Raw genomic sequence first — 19,849 nt, 5'->3', positions numbered from 1 at the left:
AAGCCTTTTACATGGGAGCATCCTATTTTCCCAGCACCATTTATTTCAGACACTGCCTTTTCTCCATTTAGTACTGTTGGCTCCCTTGTCAAATGTCAATTGACTGTATTTGCGTGGGTGTATTTCTGGGCTCTTGAGCGTGTTACATTGGTGTTGAGTCTGTTTTCATGCCAGTTCTGATAACTATAGTTTTATGATACAGCTTGAAATCCAGAGTAGTGGTGCCCCCACTGTGTTTTTCTTTCTCAGGGAGACTGCTTTGGCTCTCCAGTAGAGAATTCATGTAACTATTTAGAGTGTTTTTCCTACTTTTATAAAAACATGAAAGTTTCCACCAAAGATGACCAGCTGTGTGTTGAGGCCTTGGGGAAGATCCAGCAAAGAGTTTGCTTTTGAAAAGTAAATGACACAGCAGACCCATCACGGAACACACAATCCAGATGCAAGGCAGGAGAGGGAGATTGGAAAGACAGCAGATATCTCCAGAGATCAAATCCCAACACAAAGTGATCACTGCGACACAACTGGAAACAAATCACTTACTTGTGTCTCCTCGGCCTCCTGAGCAGGGAAGTCGCTGCCGTTCCTCACAGGGGCACCACCAGGCCCTGAGGCTGTAAAGGGAGAGAAGCGCTGAGGGCGGGTCCTCTCTGACAGAGGCCGTGGGGGGAAGCACGAGCCGTCCATGCCCTCCCCAAGGAGCTGTCACTCCTGCCCGCGCCCCGGGCTCCGCACAGAGGCCGCAGGTCCCCCTCATGTCTCAGGTGACCCCGAGGACGAGGAGAGGCTGGACCCCTGACCCGTGATGAGGACACCACAGAGCCCTGGTTCAGGTGTTTTCATAGCTAATCACCCTGGATTGGAGCTCAGGGCTCAGATCCCTGGAAATCAACACTAACACAGGTGGCTCACAATGCAGTTCAGGGGAAACCAGTCTCTGCATATTACCTATTAAAGTGAGAAGTGTCTTTCATAGGAACAGCATAACAACCCCTGACCATGAGCTGCACCTCTCCCTCCTCAGCCCGCTGGTAAGCTGTTACAATCCTCGTCCGATAGGACATGTCTTGTACAAGTGACTGCGTGTTATGTAAACATTTATGAAACAAGTAGCCTTAGAAAGACTAATATTGTAATAATCAGCAGAAGAACGGTGAATTACACGGAGAACCTGTTGGAAGACTTTAGAGTTACACGTGTGACTCTAGAAGAGGGAGACTATGTAGTCATGTCACTTCCTAGCGGGCTACTCTAGGTCACCGTGCAACATTTCTTATAAGAACGAAGGGACCTGCATAATTAGTAAAGAAATGCCTGCTGTCTTAAAGCAGATCTTGAATAGAATATTTATCCACCAAGGCAAATGAAGAAAAATTTTTTCTCATCAGGACATACTGCCTTCATTCCAAAACTCTGTGCATGTTATTTTTCTCAACTACAAGGAGAAAGCAGCCTTCAACACTGTGTCCAGGCTGGAAGAGAGTGCTGACACTCATGTCTTCTAGTGCACAGAAAGCAGCCATGCCAGCCAACCAAGGGTCTGGAGGGTGGCCCACAGTCCCTGGAGGGGCATGAGCTCCACTGCTCACAGGAGACAGAGCCCTGCTGGCTGGCAGCACGTGAAGAAAACATCTTGTCACCCAGCTGAGAACCTGCCCCCTGTGGTGAGTGTGTGGTGTGGTGTCCAGGAAACCCAGCAATCACCCACGGGGACAAGAAGCCCACTAGGAGGCTTTTGCAGCAGAAATGAAGCTGCTGCAGTTCATGGTGTGCTCCTTACGTCTCAGGGAAGGATGCAGCCTGTACGGTCCTCCTGGGGTGGGCTCCTGCCTCATGTACTTCTCTGCCTGTCTCTGTATGCAGATTGCATCCAATCTTAAAGACACAGAAAGAATGGCTTCAATGAGAATTACATCATCAATTCCTCTTCTAGACACAAAACAGCCAATCCTTAAAAATCTCAGAACACCCTTAAAAATGTGTGAAAATTCTGTACCTCTGTTTCAGGTGGGCGGCCTCCCTTCTAAGCTCAGTGTTTTCCCTCTCCAGCTCCCGAGCCCTGATCTGTGGGGGAAAACACATCGATGTTCAGCCGTGGCAGACTGTGCACAAAGGGAAGGAAGGAAACAAATTCTTACCCAGTTGTCTTGGGACTTCTTCTTGGCACGAGTGATCTGAAAAAGTCAACACATCAAGAAACACCCCATGGCAAGGGGTTCTCAGGCCCACAGTAACCATCTGCTTCAGGTGCTGAGGACTCCGTGTGTCAGGAGGAAGGCAGGTTACCTGGAGTCTCAAGGCGATGTCTGCTCCCTGCATCTGCCTGTGACATTCTTCAAGCCTTCTCCTACGAGTTACAAATTGTTTCATCAGAGAAAACACAATGCTGGGCATGCTGTTAAATAACTTGCTCCAGTCCATGTTATCTGCACTGCACACTCACATACATTATCTAACCGTACAAGACACACTGCACACTCACACACTCACACACTCACACACAGTATCTCATCACGTTATCTGCAATGCACACTCCACACATCATCTCACCACACAAGACACACTGCACACTCACACACAGTATCTCACGTTATCTGCACTGCACACTCACACACAGTATCACCACACAAGACACACTGCACACGGCTGTAGAAGCACATCAGGTTCAAAGCTATCACTGCAGTCACTCCTTAGTCACTATTATTTTACGTCTGCCAGGTTCTGCGCTGACACAATTTCCTTTCCCGTTCTCAACACTTCCCTCACTTATCCTGTGTTGAGCATCTTTCATCATAAACCTTGAATCTTCTTTTCCTTACATCCTTATCCTATTTCTCAGGCTTACAAGTGGGTCTCTCCAGTGACATGGTCATATTTATTGGTCCAACTGATGCTACACCAAACTGCTTACCTCAGGTTGAGAACAATTTATAGCACCTTCAGAAACATCTCTGTGAACTGTCTTTCCACTCACTCAGTCTGCCCAGCATTGAGACCAGGAAATTCTTAGTAACTTAATACTTTTTAAAGTTAAACCTTTAATTTAACATGTGTAAAACTTAACATTTTTTCTTCTGTGTGAAGTATCTATACAAATCTCTTCTAAACATGTGTTTTGGTCTGTGTGTGATATTGTGCCTGAACATTTTAGAAAAGTTTTTAAAAACCCAACAGTGGTGTCAGCACCGCAGGTGCACAGGAGCTGAACTCACTTGTATTGTCGTGTCTCGTCTTCAGCCAGTTTTGCCTTCTCCTCTGCTGCCAATAGCTGCTGCTTCTCCACCAGCTCACATCCTTTCATGTCCACCTTCCTGAGAGGGGAAAGAAACTCTGCAAAATTCTGGCAGTTTCCCTCCCAGAAATTGGAGGGGAACAATTCAATGTTCCTTTTGCCCTTCCCCATAAGTGCTCAGACTGACAGATACAGAGGAAAGAATTAAAGGCCCCCACTAATACGTATGAAAAAGCTACACTCAGGCCTCTGGCAAGTGTTTGGTATCTGGCCTTCCCTTCAGCGTCCCCACACCTATTCTAATCTGTGCATAAAGTAAACACACAGGAAAAGCCCACATGAGGTGCACTCTGTGCCCCTCCTTGGCTCAGGCTCCTGTGAGGGGGACAGCGTGAGTTCACGTTTCAATGTGGGACTCAGGGTCTGACCAAGTCTTCACTACCAAACACATTAGGGTGAAGCAAGCGTTCATGACTTGTTTGATTTCTCCCACAGAGAGCCCTGATTTCAGTCAAAGCTTGGGGCAAACCTGGTTTTTCAGGGAATATGAGAAAATGTTTGGTTTTGAATGTGGGCTAGTGGGTGTGATGTCCATGACCTCTCCCTGAGAATGACAGGAACTCTGTACAAATTATGAAATCCATGCTCAAATGTACCAAATTGCTAACAAGCCAGGAAGGAACATGAGGCCAAGATGGGAAAAGGAAGCTGAGGACTGGGTCCACCTTCCCCGAGGGTCATCTGTTAACTGCAGGGGAAGCCACTGAGATGCAGAGCAGCCCGGCAGCTGGTGCCCCCCCCCAACATGGGCATCACAGTCAGATGGCTGGAGCTCGCAGCCTGTCAGCACAGGCAATCCCTAGTGACACCTGCAGGCCTTAGCTGGGATCCATGAGAGCTACATGCCAGGAATAAAGCTGGACAGCAGACACACTGGCCTCAGGAGGGCTGGCTGCACTGACTGATCTCAGCTGCTAACTGGGTTAACAGGATGTAGCACTGCTGGTACCCTGATCACCTGCCAGCTGTCACGCCCACCTTCTCTGCAGCAAATTAACCTCACACCAGGCCTCAAATTTTCTCTATTTTCTACCCCATATCTAGAGTTCAGTAAAAATGATAGACACATGGCAGGTCATGACAGCATGATGCAGTTGAAACCTAAGGACAATGAAAATGGATCTGGGGGATCTAGATAATGAAGTGACTAAATCTGGCCCAAGAACCCGCTAAGATCTCAAACTAAATACAACAAGAACTCTGGTAACCAGTCAGAATGAACAGAAGCAGCAGGTTACAGAAATCAAGGCAGAAAAGGAAACACAAATCTGTGCTGGCTGAATGTGGTAAAGGAAATATGGTGGTTAAGTATTCTGAAATATAATATCTACGTGATTTCACACATTCATTCACACATTTGTCATAATTAACATGGGAACATCTTACTCTTCAATGTGCCCGTCTGTCTGTCCAGAAATATCGTTAGGGAAACATATTCTCTGCTCCAGCCTCTGGAAATTGGCTTCCTCTCCTGTCACAGATCCCGATGTGGCATGGTGGTCTTGCATTTTCTTTTCAAGTTCTGTGAACATGAGACAGTTTGTCTATGTATGTGCACTCAACAGCTTGGCTGTGCTGGGCAGTGGAGAAAGGAGAGAATCCTGAATGCAGGAACCCATTTTTTACCTTCCCAGTGTAAACTCATGTCTACTATAGGTGTGTCTCACTTTATTGTCCTTCCCAATAATGCATTTTTTAAGACAAATTGAAGACCTGTAGCAACCCTGAGTCCAGCAATTTTATTGGTGACTATTTTTTCTGACAGCATTTACTCATTTCTTATCTCTGTGTCACATTTTGGTAATTCTTGAAATACTTCATTCTTTATCATTTTCATTAAAATAGGCATGACATTGTTTTAAGGCAAAGCCTAAGCCAGTGGAAGTCCTTAATTCTCAGCAATTCTGCAAGCCTGAGAGATGAAGAGGCTACAAAAGGAAACTCTGAAGCCAGCAGGGATTGGTCCATGAAGTTTAAGGCAAGATTCCATCTCCACTGCATACCTGTGCAAGGTAAAGCAGGAAGAGCTAAACCAGAAGCTGCTGCACGTTCTCTAGGAGATGAAGCTAAGACAGCTAATAATGAAGGTGGATACACTAAACAACAGATTTTCAATGCAGAGAACTGCAAGGGGAAGCCATCCAGCACTTTCATAGCTGGAGAGGAGAAGTCAGTGCCTGGCATCAAAGCTTCAATGGACAGGCTGATTTTCTTGTTAGGGTCTAATGCAGCTGATGGTTGTAAAGTTGAAGCCAATGCCCATTTAACATTCTGAAAATCCTCTGTCCCATGAGAATCATGGGAAATCTATCTGTGCTCTATAAATGGAATAAAGCCTGGATGACAGCACATCTGTTTACAACATGAATATTTTAGCCCACTGTTGAGAACTAATACTCAGAAAAAAAATTCTTTCAAAATATTACTGCTCATGGACAATGCACAGGGTCACCCATGAGCTCTGATGGAGACATATGAGATGAGTGCTGTTTCCATGCTTAATATGACATCCATTCTGGAGCCCATGGATCAGGAGTAATTATGACTTTCAAGTCTTATTTAAAATACATTTTGGAAGGCTTTAGCTGCCACAGACAGTGATACGACTGATGGGTCTGGGTAAATAAATGGAAAACTTTCTGGAAAGGATTCAGCATTTTAGGTGCCATTAAGAACATTCATGATTCATGAGAAGAAGTCAAAATATCAACAACCAGGGTTTGGACGGAATTGATTCCAATCTTGATGTGTGACTTTGAGGGGCTCAAGACTTCAGTGCAGGAAGGAACTGCAGATGTGCTGAAAACAGCAGGAGAACTAGAGTTAGAAGTGGAGCCTGAAGACGTGACTGAATGGCTGCAGTCTCATGATAAATGTGCATGAATGAGGAGCTGTTTCTTATGCACGAGCAAAGAAGTTGTTTTCTTGAGATGGACTCTACTGGTGAAGATGCCATGAAGAAGGTTGAAATAACAAAGGACTTATAAGAATGCACAAACTTAGCTGAGAAACTACCACAGGGTTTGAGAGGATTGACTCCAATTTGTAAAGAAGTCCTCCTGTGTGTAAAATGTATCAAATAGCACTTCCTGCTACAGAGGACTTGCTCCTGAAAGGGAGAGTTAATCCTGTGACAAACTTCATTGTGGTCTTACTTTAAGAAATTGCAAAAAGCCACACCAATCTTCAGCAACCACCACAATGATCGGTCAGCAGTCATTATCAATTCCAGACCATCCACCAAAATGACTGTGACTCAATAAAAAAAAAGTTTAAAAAAAAGACCATCCACCAACAAAAAGATAACACCTCACTGGAGGCTCAGATGATGGCTAGTAGCTTTTAGTAATAAAGTATATTTTCATTAAGTTACGAACATTGGGGGTTTTAGACACAGTGGTGTTGCTCACTTAATAGACTACAGTATAGTGTACATTTGATTCTCTTTACTATGATATTAACTTTATTCTAGGGGTCTAGAACTGAAGCCATAACATCTCCCAGGAAGCCTGCATATGAGGTTTTCTTCCCAACAAGCAACATACCTTCCAGGCTGCAGTCCTCAGTTGTCTCGGCTCTCTGCATCGTATCCTCAGATCTGGTCTTCAAAACACGTGGCTGCAAGACATGTGAGAAAAGACGTTCAAGAAGTACTGCTCCACAGCAACGTGAACGTACTTAACGTGAGAGGATCGTACACTTGGAATCAGCTAAGATGGGCCATCTGCTTTATGTGTGTCACAGCACAATTAGACACTGACACAGTGATGCTCAGTTCTCTTGAGTTAAGTACCTCTGGGGTTGAGTAACATCTCTTACTCTCTTCTTGCTGCTGAGCTGAACATCCTCCTGCACATGCATTTCTTCAGATTTCACTGTGGCTTCACAGACAAGAGATTTATTAAGAGCAATTTCAACCTAAAACTCTCTCATTGATGACTAAATCCCAAGAAAAGTAACTTGAATAGACATCAACATTTAATCTTCTAAGGCATGAGATTGTTGTTCCTTGTGAAAGCTCATGTGTACAGTGGAAATCCTGCTGCAACTGGAGGAATTTACCTCAGATTCCTGAAGTGTTCATTGAAACAGCAAATTTCAAGGTCTCTGGAGACGTTCTTTTTTCCAGTATCTTCACACAGGACAGAATTAAAGCATGTATTATGATTTCAATGAAAACTCAGGTTGATATGCTTAAAAAGTGTAACTTTTTTCCCAAAAACAAAGTATTTTGTTAACTGCAAAACAAACCATAGAAAATAAATATATTAGACCTGGTGCACGTCCAAAGACTTTGGTGAGCATTCTCTCCAGAAGATATTAAGGCAGTGAAATGATTCTGAACATTCAAGTTTTATAAAGAAAGCAAGTGTCATACGTTCCCTTACACATGCTTGAAAGCATCTGGGACTTTCCCTGAGTTTCAGTTTGGGGCTGAAGACAGTGTTCCGTTTGAGAGTTTACAGCAGACAGGGCCTCTCCTTCGAGTTCTAGCACCAGGCGTCCTAGCAGCTCGTTCTGACACCCTGCGTCTTGAATTTCCTTCCTCAGCGGGTCCTCTTCCACTGCCAGCCTGCCAAGCTCTTCCAGCAAGTCTTGGTTTGTTCTGATCGGCACTTGCTTCTCTTCAACCCTTTTGGAGTCCTGTCTCTTCTCAGCCAGTTCCCACAGCCGCCCCTAAGTTTCCTGTGATGGCAGCTGATCCAGGCTGGGCCCAGGACAGATGTCAAACCCATGAAGAAATGTGGAAAGAAGAGACCTCCAGGCACAGATATTTCCTCACCTCCACAGACTTCCTCCTCACTGGACAATGGAGGGCATGACTGGACGACAAGGGGAAGCAAGGGTGGGAAACTGCTCATGTCAAAGAGCTCACAAATGAGCATCCCTAGTGAAATGTAAACAAAGTTTACCCAAATTCATGTGGAAAATTCTCTGTTTAACATCAACAGGGCAAGGGGCTGTACAACTCAGCTAGTAACTTCCTTCACTTCTCAGGTATTTCCTGGCATTTTCCATGTATCTTGGAGGGCAGTGTGAGTGGTGAGAAAACTCTCTAGGTTGTGAAAATAAGACATATTTCCTAGTCTCCAAAATAGGAAAAGTCACAGAGGCTTTAGTCCATGAAATTCTGGGTCATTGTTCACAGGGAGGTTCTGCTCCTGGGCTCTCACACACTGCTGTGGCAAAAAAACAGGAGGAGTGGGAGCACGCATCTCGCCCAGCTGTGGTCAATGTGGCAGCCAAGCTCTTACCAAGTGTGGGCTCTTGGCGTTCTGGTCCCTCGCTGCCTGCAGCTTAGCTCGAGCAATCTGAATGATGTCGTTCAAATACTCACTCTTCCTCTTAATGATTTTCAAGTTCTCCTTCAATGAAACATTGAATTAGTAACAATTACTTATTACTTTCAATTCTGTTTTCAGAATGTAATCTAGAAGAAGAGGCTTGTACCTTAAACTTCACTGCTTCCTCAGAGAGCATCTTCTTTTGCCTAATGGCCTCTAAGCATTTCTTTGCGTTGTTGGTCTATGCAAATGCGTAATGAAGGAAACAGAATTACAAATACTAATTACTCTGCTAGCCGAACCTATCTTGTGTGTGACCCCTTCCACTAATACAGCAAGTGGTGCTTTACATCTACGACATTTGCTTAGTTTATTTTTTTTCTGAAATATAGTCAGTTACAATGTGTCAATTTTCTGGTGTACAGCATAATGTCTTTCAGTCACATATATATATATATATATATATATATATATACCTATGCTTGTCTTCACATTCTTTTTCATTATACATTTCAAGATAACAAGTAGAGTTCCCTGTGCTCTACAGAAGAAATTTGTTTTGTTTTGTTTTCTTTTTATCTAGGACACTTGCTTTGCTTTGAATCTAGACCTCTTATAGAACATACGGAACAGGACAGTTAAGGATGAAAGAAAAGAGAGCCAAGAACTGAACTGCCAGAAGGGGGAAGGAACTGAAGGTGAAGTCACACACACACAAAAAAAATCAAAAGGACAATGATACCTTCTGCTCCCAAGAGGATACATTTTCTTCAAGTTCTTTGTTTTCTTTCTCAAATTTCTTGATCTTCTCAGTCATCTGCTTTAAAGTAACTAAAAGGAGGTAAAGCATTTTGGCAGGAAAACCCAGTAAAATACAATTATCCCAATTTATTAGCAGCAGAGACATCTCTCTGGCTGGCACTATGAGTGTAATTAACTTTGTAACTTTACTACTGTGCCTAAAGGAAGCAAATCTTAGTGGCATTCTAAATGTGAGATTGCTGAGCTTCCTAGTTCAATTTTTTTCAAAGATGCAGAAACACAATAAAAAGTCTTCTCCTAAATTCTCTCCTGGCTATAAGTTAAGCACCATTCTTAGAAAATTCAATCATTCAAATACTTCTGACATCACCAGAGATGAAAAAGAAAAACCAAGCATCCTGTCCTCTTAACATTCTCTCCTCCTAAGTAAACATGACCCTGCTTAAAAGAAAAAAAAAAAAAGAACCCTCATCCCACGCAGGTTCACTGCACAGCCAGGCCCTATCTGCAGCACCACAGAAGGCAAGTTCAACATGTCGCCTGACTGGGCCCGCACAGGCCCCCAGTGTTGTCCTGCTGCCTGTCAGATCGTATTTCATGAAAACCACGCTGGGGGCCCTGGAGGACAAGGTCACTGGAATTAAAAACTTTGATACCATGTGGGCTTCCCCACCTAGTCACTGGAGGACCTGGTAACACACAGTCCCTAAATGACAAGTTTTCCATCGCCAGGATGAGAATGCTCCCATCACTGCTTCATGAAAAAAGCACACATAAAGCAGCCGGTCACAGGTGACTCCACATGTGACGCTCTAGAACGCGGCCGTCAGAACCAGCCTCCTCTCTTGGGCATCTAATTCCCTCATCTGACTGCACAGTGCACACGTGTCTTCTCTCTGCTCAGCGGGGACGCTCTGATGCTAAGATTCCTCTTCTCAGCACCAGCACTTGTGCATCCACTGTCACCAACACCAGCCCTCGAGGGCCTACTGAGCATCAGGCAGCCACCCTGTCCACCACACACAGCCCCACTCAGTCAGCAGAGCCTGTGAAGCCTGCACAGAAAGCATCATCCTCAGGCTGGATCACACATTCCATTAAGTCCTCATTGCCAGGAGTGGCTCCCTTCACCCATGCTTCCCCTCTGCTGTGACACACACGCCTGGCCACTTCTGCATCCCTCCCTGAGCCTGGAGAGTCCTGACAGGCTCAAGTCATGTTTCAGTGTCTTTCCTTTTCACCAGGAGCCAGGTCATGTCAGGGACTCACTCCGAACATTAGACTCTTCTCATCACCTGCTTCCTCAAGGTTGCTATGCAAAATTAAACTCATCCTAGTTTCCCTACTCCTGTGACCCTTCTGGTCTCTTATCTCAATAGATGCCAACTTCCTCTACAATGTCATTCAGACACCACCACAGGAGTAGAATTTTCAAGAGTTAAGGAGTCTGACATCAGAAGTCATTGTGTTTGCTTTTAGTTGAATTAAAACCCACATTGAATCCTGGTATTGAGAAAACATTACAAAGGAAACTAAACCCAATATTTTACCTTGAAACATTGGAGGCTTTACCTAGAGAGGAAGAAACATTAAATTTGAAGTCAAAACATATAATTAGTAAACATACAGTTTCTAATAAACTATCAAAACAGTAATTCATTGAAATTACGGTTACCACTTTGGTTCAGAATAATGATTTATATGATTAAAACTCAGGAAAAATCGAATTTCCTACTTCAGGCATGATCTTTCACTCACCATTTCTGATAGCACACTGGTAAATAACTTATTTTACACAAAAGATCTGTTTACATTTTGTTAAATAAACACCACTCTATTCAATTTTCATAATGCATATTCATGTTTCATAACACTGAATTATATTATTATCATAATACGTTCTTCTAATGCACCATTTATCTGATTCTTTTTGGCAAACCAAACATCCACACTTAAGTGCAGAACCTGGATTGTTGTGTAACCTTCAAAAGAGAGAGAGACAGAGGAGAAAAACTAAAAGAAAAATAAAGGCAAAATCTTTATACTAAGATGCACCCCTTTCATTCAATGAAAGGTTTTCTGATATCTTATAGAGTTTACTGTTGAATTGACAAGCAATTGTAACATAATAGGTCATAAGATTTGTCAAGACCACTAAAAACAAACAGATATCAAATGAGACATCAGATGAGAATGAAAGTGAGCAATGGCTGTAACAAAAGCACACGCAGCAGCAGGACAGACAGTGACCATTTTCAAGAAGTGAACGTGCTTCTTGACTCAGACATGAGTCATCATTTGAGGAAACATAGCTCAATAAAACCCAGGCAGGACTCCACTGTAATACCACGTAAAGACACATTTTCCTGACCCTTAACACATATTTCTTCATTCAAAACTGTAAGTGATGATCAGAGACTGAGGCCAGCCCTAACTTTGCCAAGACACTGGAGCATCATCACAGTATCGAAGCTCCAGGGGCAATACCGTGGCTGTAGAAGAATGCACCCATGGAGGGCAAACAGAAAGCCACAGATGTTCCCTTCACTTCACACTTGCTCAGGGAACACTGAGAGTCCCTGTCCCCTGTCACCCAACACACAGGTGGGGCAGGTGGGGAGAGAGATGGGCTCACCAAACACTTAACCCTCCTATTTTATTATTGAATAGAAGAGTTTATAAATTGTCATTTGCTCATTGAGAATATACTGTTATCTTGCTCAATGAGTTCTTACTATAAAGATTTTGCAACAAATTTCCATTTCAAAACTAATTTCTGTTCAAGTTAGTAATCTAAAAGGAAACGAAAAAAAGACTTCTGGATTCTGGCCCAGGCAGGCAAATAAAATGTCCAGTGACTATAAAAATTCCTGTTAGGTGTGATTAAAAGGACACTATAAGGTACTTTAGTAATACTCACCACAAGGACGTTCCTCCAGACGAACAAGAGAAAACTACATACTCCCCAGAAGGCAGCAAGAAGAATAAGCTTCCACAGAAGTTCATAAACATCAGACCCAGTATGGGAAAGGAGAACGAGAGAGTGGAGGATCTGAAAAGACATTGGAGATAATGAGGAACCTCAAAGACATTCACAGTGTATCTGTCACAGAGAATCATCTTTAGAAACCCTCAACCACACCCCTCAAATAGCTCCACAGAGAGGCGAGAAGGGACACGAGTTCAAAAGGAGCAGGAGGATGCTCTTGGGAGTGTGGGTATGTCTACTGTCTTTGTTTGGTGATAGTTTCACTGCTGCTCACATATGTCAAATATCTGATACACAAAATGTTAGAGCTTTGACTTTGCTGACAGACACACAGTAAATATTTTTAAAATAGTTAACACAACTTATGTATGTAGAAGCCAACTTGAAATTGAAAATAAGCAAAAACAAACCTACAGGGCATGGGACGCCTTCATTTTCTATTGTATGTTCACGAAGTACCTGGACAAACCCCTATGAAATGTCTCCAAAAATACACCCAACATTATGGGGAAAGAGCAATGAAGGTATGTGTTAAAATACAGAGAGCTGTACAGAGATGTATTTCTACATTTATAGACTGGACATGAGTGAGAAAGCAGACGAGCACTTAAAAATAATGTCAAAATTACTATTCCAGCAAAAATTAATGATTTATTTTAGCCCAACTATCTAAAAACCATGGAGGTTTTCTTCAATATTCCCTTTGGTTCTGAACCAGAGCACGTCAGACTTCTGAAATAAATAAGAATTTGTATAATAGAGTTTTAATTATATTATACAAGATCACTCAAAGAATGAAGTTACATAAAAAGAGAACTCAAAATAATAAGTACAAATAATTTACATGCATATTTCACAGAACTGCACCTACATCCATTAACAGCCACCACAAAAATTAATTTGTATTTCTGGAATGTACAGTCACGAAAACAAAAGGCAAACACATAGTTTTGTAAAAACTAGATTTGTAAGTACTATAGGAGGGAATAAATGTGCGATGTAATTTGTACTAATCTAGACACTAAGCTTCAGTCTTGTGCAAACAAAACCTCTCTAGAAAGCAGCCTCTGAAATCGATAATATCGTTTTTGACAGCTCTCACAGTTGAGGTCAGTAAAATGTGTGCTGGTGGGAAACATGCACTGTCTTTGAGTAGACGCTGCCTGAGAAAGCAGTGGGTCTCAGCACAAAGGAGAGACATGAAGATCAAAGGCACAAAAACACAAACACCATCTAGTCGCTAACTGGTAGAACCCCCTCCGTCGTGGGCATGCTTGTTACACAGGGCACTGTCTGAGCGCTGACGTCAGTAGGTGCCTCCTACCTAGAGTCTACCCACCAGGGCCGATGGACTCAGGTTCTGTGAGCAACAGTGGAAAAGGACAAGTTAGTTTATCCAAATGCTCAAAGATGTGGTAGGGAAAGAGGGCTAACTAACCTATGAGAACTCAGCCTCATTCCCTCTAAGGGAAAAAATCCCAATAAAGATGACCTAGAAACGCCCTCCTTAGCAGGCTCAGAAGACACAGAACACGCTTTTCTTTGGGTGGACTGTTCACATGGTGTGATTCTGCCTCAGTGCAAAGATTGTTCCTGACACGTGATTTTTCCAGGTCCATAAGAATCTGCTGCAAGCCTATCTGAACAAACCCACTTAAATCCATGAGGTGTTCTCAGTCTTTCTTTTTTGGGGTGTGGAGGTGCTTTTTCCTGACACAGTAAAAATTTCACAGCATGTAAATGAATTTTCTTTATATTTGGACAATTCTAACGAAGGACACTTTCTGCTTTGGGGAAATCAACATTCTTCACAGGGATACGTCACTAAAAATAAAACAACTTGTCCACCTCCTGGTCATGTCCCTCCTAAGCATTTCCTCATTATAAACATCACAGCAGGTTGCAGCCACTGGTTTTCACATCAGCTCGGCTCTCAGGGCTCCCATCAACCTAGCTGGACACAGAGTCCCTGGGGGCAGCCTCCAAGATGAGAAGGAAAGGGATAACTAAGAATTTGCTAGAAGTACAATAAAAATAAAAGCAAAAATAAACAAATGGGACCTAATTAAACTTGGAAGTTTTTGCACAGCAATGGAAACCATAAGCAAAACAAAAAGACAACCTACAGAATGGGAGAAAATTTTTGCAAAAGATGAAACTGACAAAGGCTTAATTGCCAGAATATATAAACAGCTCACACAACTAAATAAGAAAAACAAACAACTCAATCCAAAAATGGGCAGAAGACCTAAACAAGCAGCTCTCCAGTGAAGACATACAAATGGCCAACAGGCACATGAAAAAAATGCTCATTATCACTAATTATCAGAGAAATGCAAACCAAAACTACAACGAGGTATCACCTCACACCAGTCAGAATGGCCATCATTCAAAAGTCCACACATGACAAATGCTGGAGAGGCTGTGGAGAAAAGGGAACCCTCCTACACTGCTGGTGGGAATGCAGGTTGGTGCAGCCACTGTGGAAAACAGTATGGAGGTTCCTCAAAAGACTAGGAATAGACTTACTGTATGACCCAGGAATCCTGCTCCTGGGCATATATCCAGAAGGAACCCTACTTCAAAAAGACACCTGCACCCCAATGTTCATAGCAGCACTATTTACAATAGCCAAGACATGGAACCAGCTTAAATGTCCATCAACAGATCACTGGATAAAGAAGAAATGGTATATTTATACAATGGAATATAACTCAGTCATAAAAAAGGATAAAATGATGCCATTTGCAGCAACAGGGAATGGACGGACCTGGAGATTATCATTCTAAGTGAAGTAGTCAGAAAGCAAAAGAAAAATACCATATGATATCACTTATATGTGGAATCAAAAAAAAAAGACAAACTTATTTACAAAACAGAAACAGACTTACAGCAAAGAAAACAAACTTATGGTTACCAGGGGGAAGGGAGTGGGAAGGGAAAAATTGGAAGTTTGAGATTCATGGATACTAATCTATATAAAGTAGACAACTAGTTTACACTGTACAGCACAGGGAAGTCTATTTAATATCCTGTAATTTATGGTAAAAAAGAATATGAAAATGAATATATGCATTTTCCTATATGAATAAAGCATTCTGTTGTACACCAGAAATGGACACAACATGATAAGCTGGCTATACTTCAATAAAAATATTTTAAATTTATATGGCTATTGAATATTTGTTACATTAAAATTCCTGAAAAAAACACACTTCAAAGAAAAAACAAAGTTGCTGTAAGTCAACAAACCAGAAAACACAGAGCACAGATGACATTTCACTGTTTAACAAACCAGCACCAACCCAGTGCTGAGACCCCACTGCTCCCAGGACTGCCAGACGTCACCACCAGGAAGGGCGCATGCACAGGACAGCGCACCACACGGGGACGGGGACGGCACCAGAATGTGCATAACTTGAAGCAGGATCCTGACCAGCTTTCCGGGAGAAAGTCTCACTATGGCTTCTAGTAAATAAGAGTTTCTCGCTTTTTAAAAAACTGCTTTAGTGAGATATAATTCCCCCATTCCCCCATTTTAGGCATACAACTCAGTGGCTTTTAGTACATTCACATTTCCTTCTTTGATGCAATAAAGTAACTATTTCAGGTTTCATCCTGTCAACCTGCTGTGCTTGGTCCAAGAGGTCCTGACAGGACTCAGATCTTGAGGACGCCAGTGGCCAGGGCTGGTGCAGGTTGGTCAAGAAACCTGTCCTGAGGGCCTCGGGCTTCACCAACGATGCGTTCCCATCAAGGACCCCATGAGAAAGCAGGGATTTAACCACAGTGTGAAAGAGCCCAGGAAAAAGGATGTTTACTCACAGTTGTGTTTTCATATCCGGTACACCCCAGCACGTGGGGCCAGAACATCCCCATCATCTCCATGCCTGAGGTCCCCAGGCAGGAGGTGGGGGGAGGGGAGGGGGAGGAACATGGAGGGGAGGGGAGGGGAGGGGAGGGGATTGGGGAAGGAGTGTAATAGGAAAAGGGGTTGGGCACTTGGGAGGAGGAGAAGGGGACCACAGAAAGGATGAGGGCCAATCAAGCTCTTGAGGGGAGGAAGGAGGGTTCAGTCAGGTCAGGAAAACAAACAGCAGGCAAGCGAACTCTCAGGAGCAGCTGGAGGGGACGAGACGCCTCCCTCCAAGCCTCCTCCTGTCTGAACGCTGCCTTAGCAACGTCAGTGCCTTATGCCCTCTCTCTGACCAATCACCTGCCTTTGCCCCTGCTACCTCACAGTGGACATTCCACGTGACCTCACTTTTAGAACGTGCCCTGCCTAGCTGATCCCCCACCACCAACTGCCATCCAACCCTGGGTCCTCTCTGCAAACTTTTCTGACCTTATGCTTTCTGGTCCTGCCCAACCCATGTCCCCTGCCCCCTACTTCTGGGGTGCTCCCTCCTCCTTTTCCAAATTCCCAGGATTTCCCTTGGGCAGTGGCTGAAAACCATGTGAGGCAAAGAATGACAGAACCAAGAGGAATCAAATATACAGGCAGGGTGGGAGGTCCTCACTCCCCTTCACTCAGCACTGCACACAAAATGCAGAGAGAACGTCCACAAGGTGGAGAAGATCCTAACAGCACACCATCTTAATCACACCACCACACCCATGTGGCCGTCCTTATCTGTAGTACACCTGTAGGTGACACATTGATTTTAAGTACCTATCTTATACGCATATAAATAAGCCCTATGGTTTTTGCCAAATATATATATAAGTATAAAAAATAGTTATATATTGTCACACCCCCTACACTTGGGTGATTTGTGTACACCCAGGTCCAAGGAGGCAGAAACTACCATGTGGGACAGAAGCAAAGTTGTGCTTTGGGGCAGTACTGGCTCTGAGGGGGACTGAGAAACCCTTTTGGGGCAGTGGGAAGACTTGGTGTCTAGATATGGGAGGTGGTTGTGTTCACTCAATCAAGAAATACTGAGCACGTGGGGTCTGCCAGTCTTAAGGGTCAGAGAGACCCTCGTATCTGTCCCCATGAAGTGACCAACTGCTGACAGCGAGGAAGGGATGAGATGCCTGGAGTGGCCACCAGAGTCCAGTGAGAGGGCCCCGTGCTCAGTCCAGTGAGAGGGCCCCGTGCTCATCCAGGCTTTGGGCCCCAGCCCTGCCAGCTGCCCCCAGGAGCCCCAATTCCAAGCAAACCCTGAGGGGGGCTGAGGGCAGCAGCTCGCTCCTAAGTCTCAGGAGCTCCCACAGTGTGCCCAGTGTTCTTAGTGAGAAATGGGCAGGGGGCAGTCAGTGGTTTGGGACGCTCTGCCATTGACAAAGAGGAGTTGGGTGAAAATACCTGGCTCATTACACGTTCCTCAATCCAATCCCCCAGGAGCCCCTTAAGCCCACAGTGCCCTCCCTCCTTCAAGCTGGGGCAGGTGGCTAGCCCTGCAGCAGCTCTGGGGTCCAGGTTGGGCCACCAGCTGGTCAAGGGCCACCAACAGGTCAAGGTGTGACTGTGCTGCCCGGGAAGAGGGGGAACAGCAGTCCAGCCATACCAGCAGGAGCAGCCTCTGTAACCGGGCTCCTCCACTGTGAGCAGGGCTGGGGCCAAAACATGGCAGTGAGGGTGGGAGGGCTGGGAGAGGTGCAGCCCTGTGGCCCTGGACAGGTCTGGACCAGAGCCCAGGGCCTAAGGGGCCTGTGGAGAAAGACAGAGAGAGGCAGGCAGGGAGAGAGACAGTGCATGAGTGACTGAGAAAGGGAGGTGGGGGTCAAGTCCTAGAGTGACAGACATTGACAGGGGGAACCACGTAGGGAGAGCAAGTACAAGACAAGGCAAGAAGAAAAGAGGGAGCCAGCCCACAGTGCATGGTGGAGGATGAAGGGCCAGGGTGGCCTGACTCTGGGAAGGGGCCCTGAGTGGAGGGGGCAGAAAAGGCAGGAATCCTGGCATCACAGTCCCTCCCACGCCAAGGCTCTCACCTCCCTGGAGCTGAGCTCCCCAGGGGTCACTGTACTTGCAAAGACTGGTACCTCCCATTTTTCTTGGGACTGCTGGTAGCAGCCTCTGTGTCTGTCCCTATCAGGGCTGACGTCCAGGAGAATGGCCTGCCCTTGGGGAGGAAACTCCAGAGCCTGCCCTGTGGAGAGCTGACCCTAACTCCTCACAGACCCAGTGGGGCTGCGTTTCCAACCACACTGCTGGGCCTTCCTGGTCCCACAGCCAGGCTTCAGGCGCTGTGCTGGCTCCAGGATCCCCTGGTCTGGAGGGACTGAGTCCCATCCAGGGTGAGCAGGCTTCAGGGATCCTGGATCTCCTTCTACTGTCAATCAGAATTCCTTCCAACCCTCAGGAGTCGGGACCCCCTATAAATCAATTAACATCAGGTCAAAGATATTGAGGTCTCAAACTAAGCAATAAAATGTGCCAACTGACCAAATTCAAAAGTGCAGTGTTCCAAGTACACAACATTCTCAACAACCCATTTTATGGATGAGAAGACTGAGGGGATGTGAATCAGCTAAGGGTCTCGGGGCTGGCGAGCGCTGTAACTTTACCCTGAACCAAGGTCTACCTTGGAAAGGGATCCACCTGGAGCCCATCCTGTGACCTGCTCCCTGGGGTTCTGAGGAAGACTGTTGGCTTTTCCTTGGGAAATTCCTCTTGCAATGGCATTAAGTCATGCATCAGTCAGGACAAACGGTGAGGATGTGTTCACGAGGGATCCTGTGTCTTAACGGCAAGTCAACTTTGTCTCAGGAAACGGGTCTTCTATTATTAATTTGGGCACCAAGGTAAATAAGAGTAAAAACATAATATCTATCATACATATGAGTATTTAATTAAAAATATAAATAACTTTATGAACTATAAATGGATGCATTGCATTGGTCCATGACAAACAGGACATTACATACATTCATTACAAAGAAGTGCTGTCATGGGTGGGGATGTGGTGACAAGAGCAGGGTCATTTTTAGCAGGGAAGGAGGTCCTACAGCTCTCAGTACAGGGTGGGTTAAGTTCACAGTGCTTCTCCCCATGACCAAACTCTCAACACACACACACACGCAAACACACACCACACACATGCACACACACACAAAGGCAAATAAATGCACACAGATCCTAAAATGACCATCTACCTTCTGATCAGGAAAAAGATAAAGATATGTACTCATACCACCTAACAACACACTGACCACACACACAGTTCCCACAGTAACTTCTTAATACTTCAGTTCTATGAGACTCTGAAGTTCCCCTCACTTGCACTCACCATCATCTAACAGAAAGAAATCATAAACAATACTTCAAGTCTCATTCATCACAGTTCTTCTAGGAACTTATATTATTCCAAGTGTCAGAAGAATATACAATTCACAATTTCAGAAGGAGTTTCTGGCTCAGTAGTTTTCAAGGTTAAAAGCTTCCACTGACTACACAGAATTATTGGCTCCACTTTTCTCCTTCTGTGCTTTCTATGCCAATTAAAATTTCCCTATACACCTAATTATTTTGGATTTCAGTCAGTGGCTTGATAGTGCATTTTGTAGGTAAGG

The 19,849-nt window shown here is 44.4% G+C and overlaps 1 protein-coding gene across 1 annotated transcript; it reads right to left on the bottom strand.

The window, feature by feature from the left end:
• Positions 1-1,724: 1,724 nt before the first annotated feature.
• LOC140691643 (transport and Golgi organization protein 1 homolog) lies at positions 1,725-9,360 on the bottom strand. The gene is made up of 10 exons (XM_072955515.1): positions 9,320-9,360; positions 8,744-8,818; positions 8,548-8,658; positions 6,838-6,910; positions 4,679-4,814; positions 3,213-3,311; positions 2,287-2,347; positions 2,139-2,174; positions 1,997-2,064; positions 1,725-1,875 (listed from the first exon to the last, which is right to left on the bottom strand). Exons 2-10 carry the CDS (start codon positions 8,771-8,773, stop codon positions 1,725-1,727), a joined length of 765 nt encoding a protein of 254 aa, XP_072811616.1. The 5' UTR covers positions 8,774-8,818; positions 9,320-9,360.
• Positions 9,361-19,849: the final 10,489 nt, after the last annotated feature.

This window comes from Vicugna pacos, chromosome 36 (assembly GCF_048564905.1).
Source record: "Vicugna pacos chromosome 36, VicPac4, whole genome shotgun sequence".
In the NCBI taxonomy this organism is placed as follows: domain Eukaryota; kingdom Metazoa; phylum Chordata; class Mammalia; order Artiodactyla; family Camelidae; genus Vicugna; species Vicugna pacos.
This window is presented reverse-complemented; position numbering and strand designations above follow the sequence as displayed.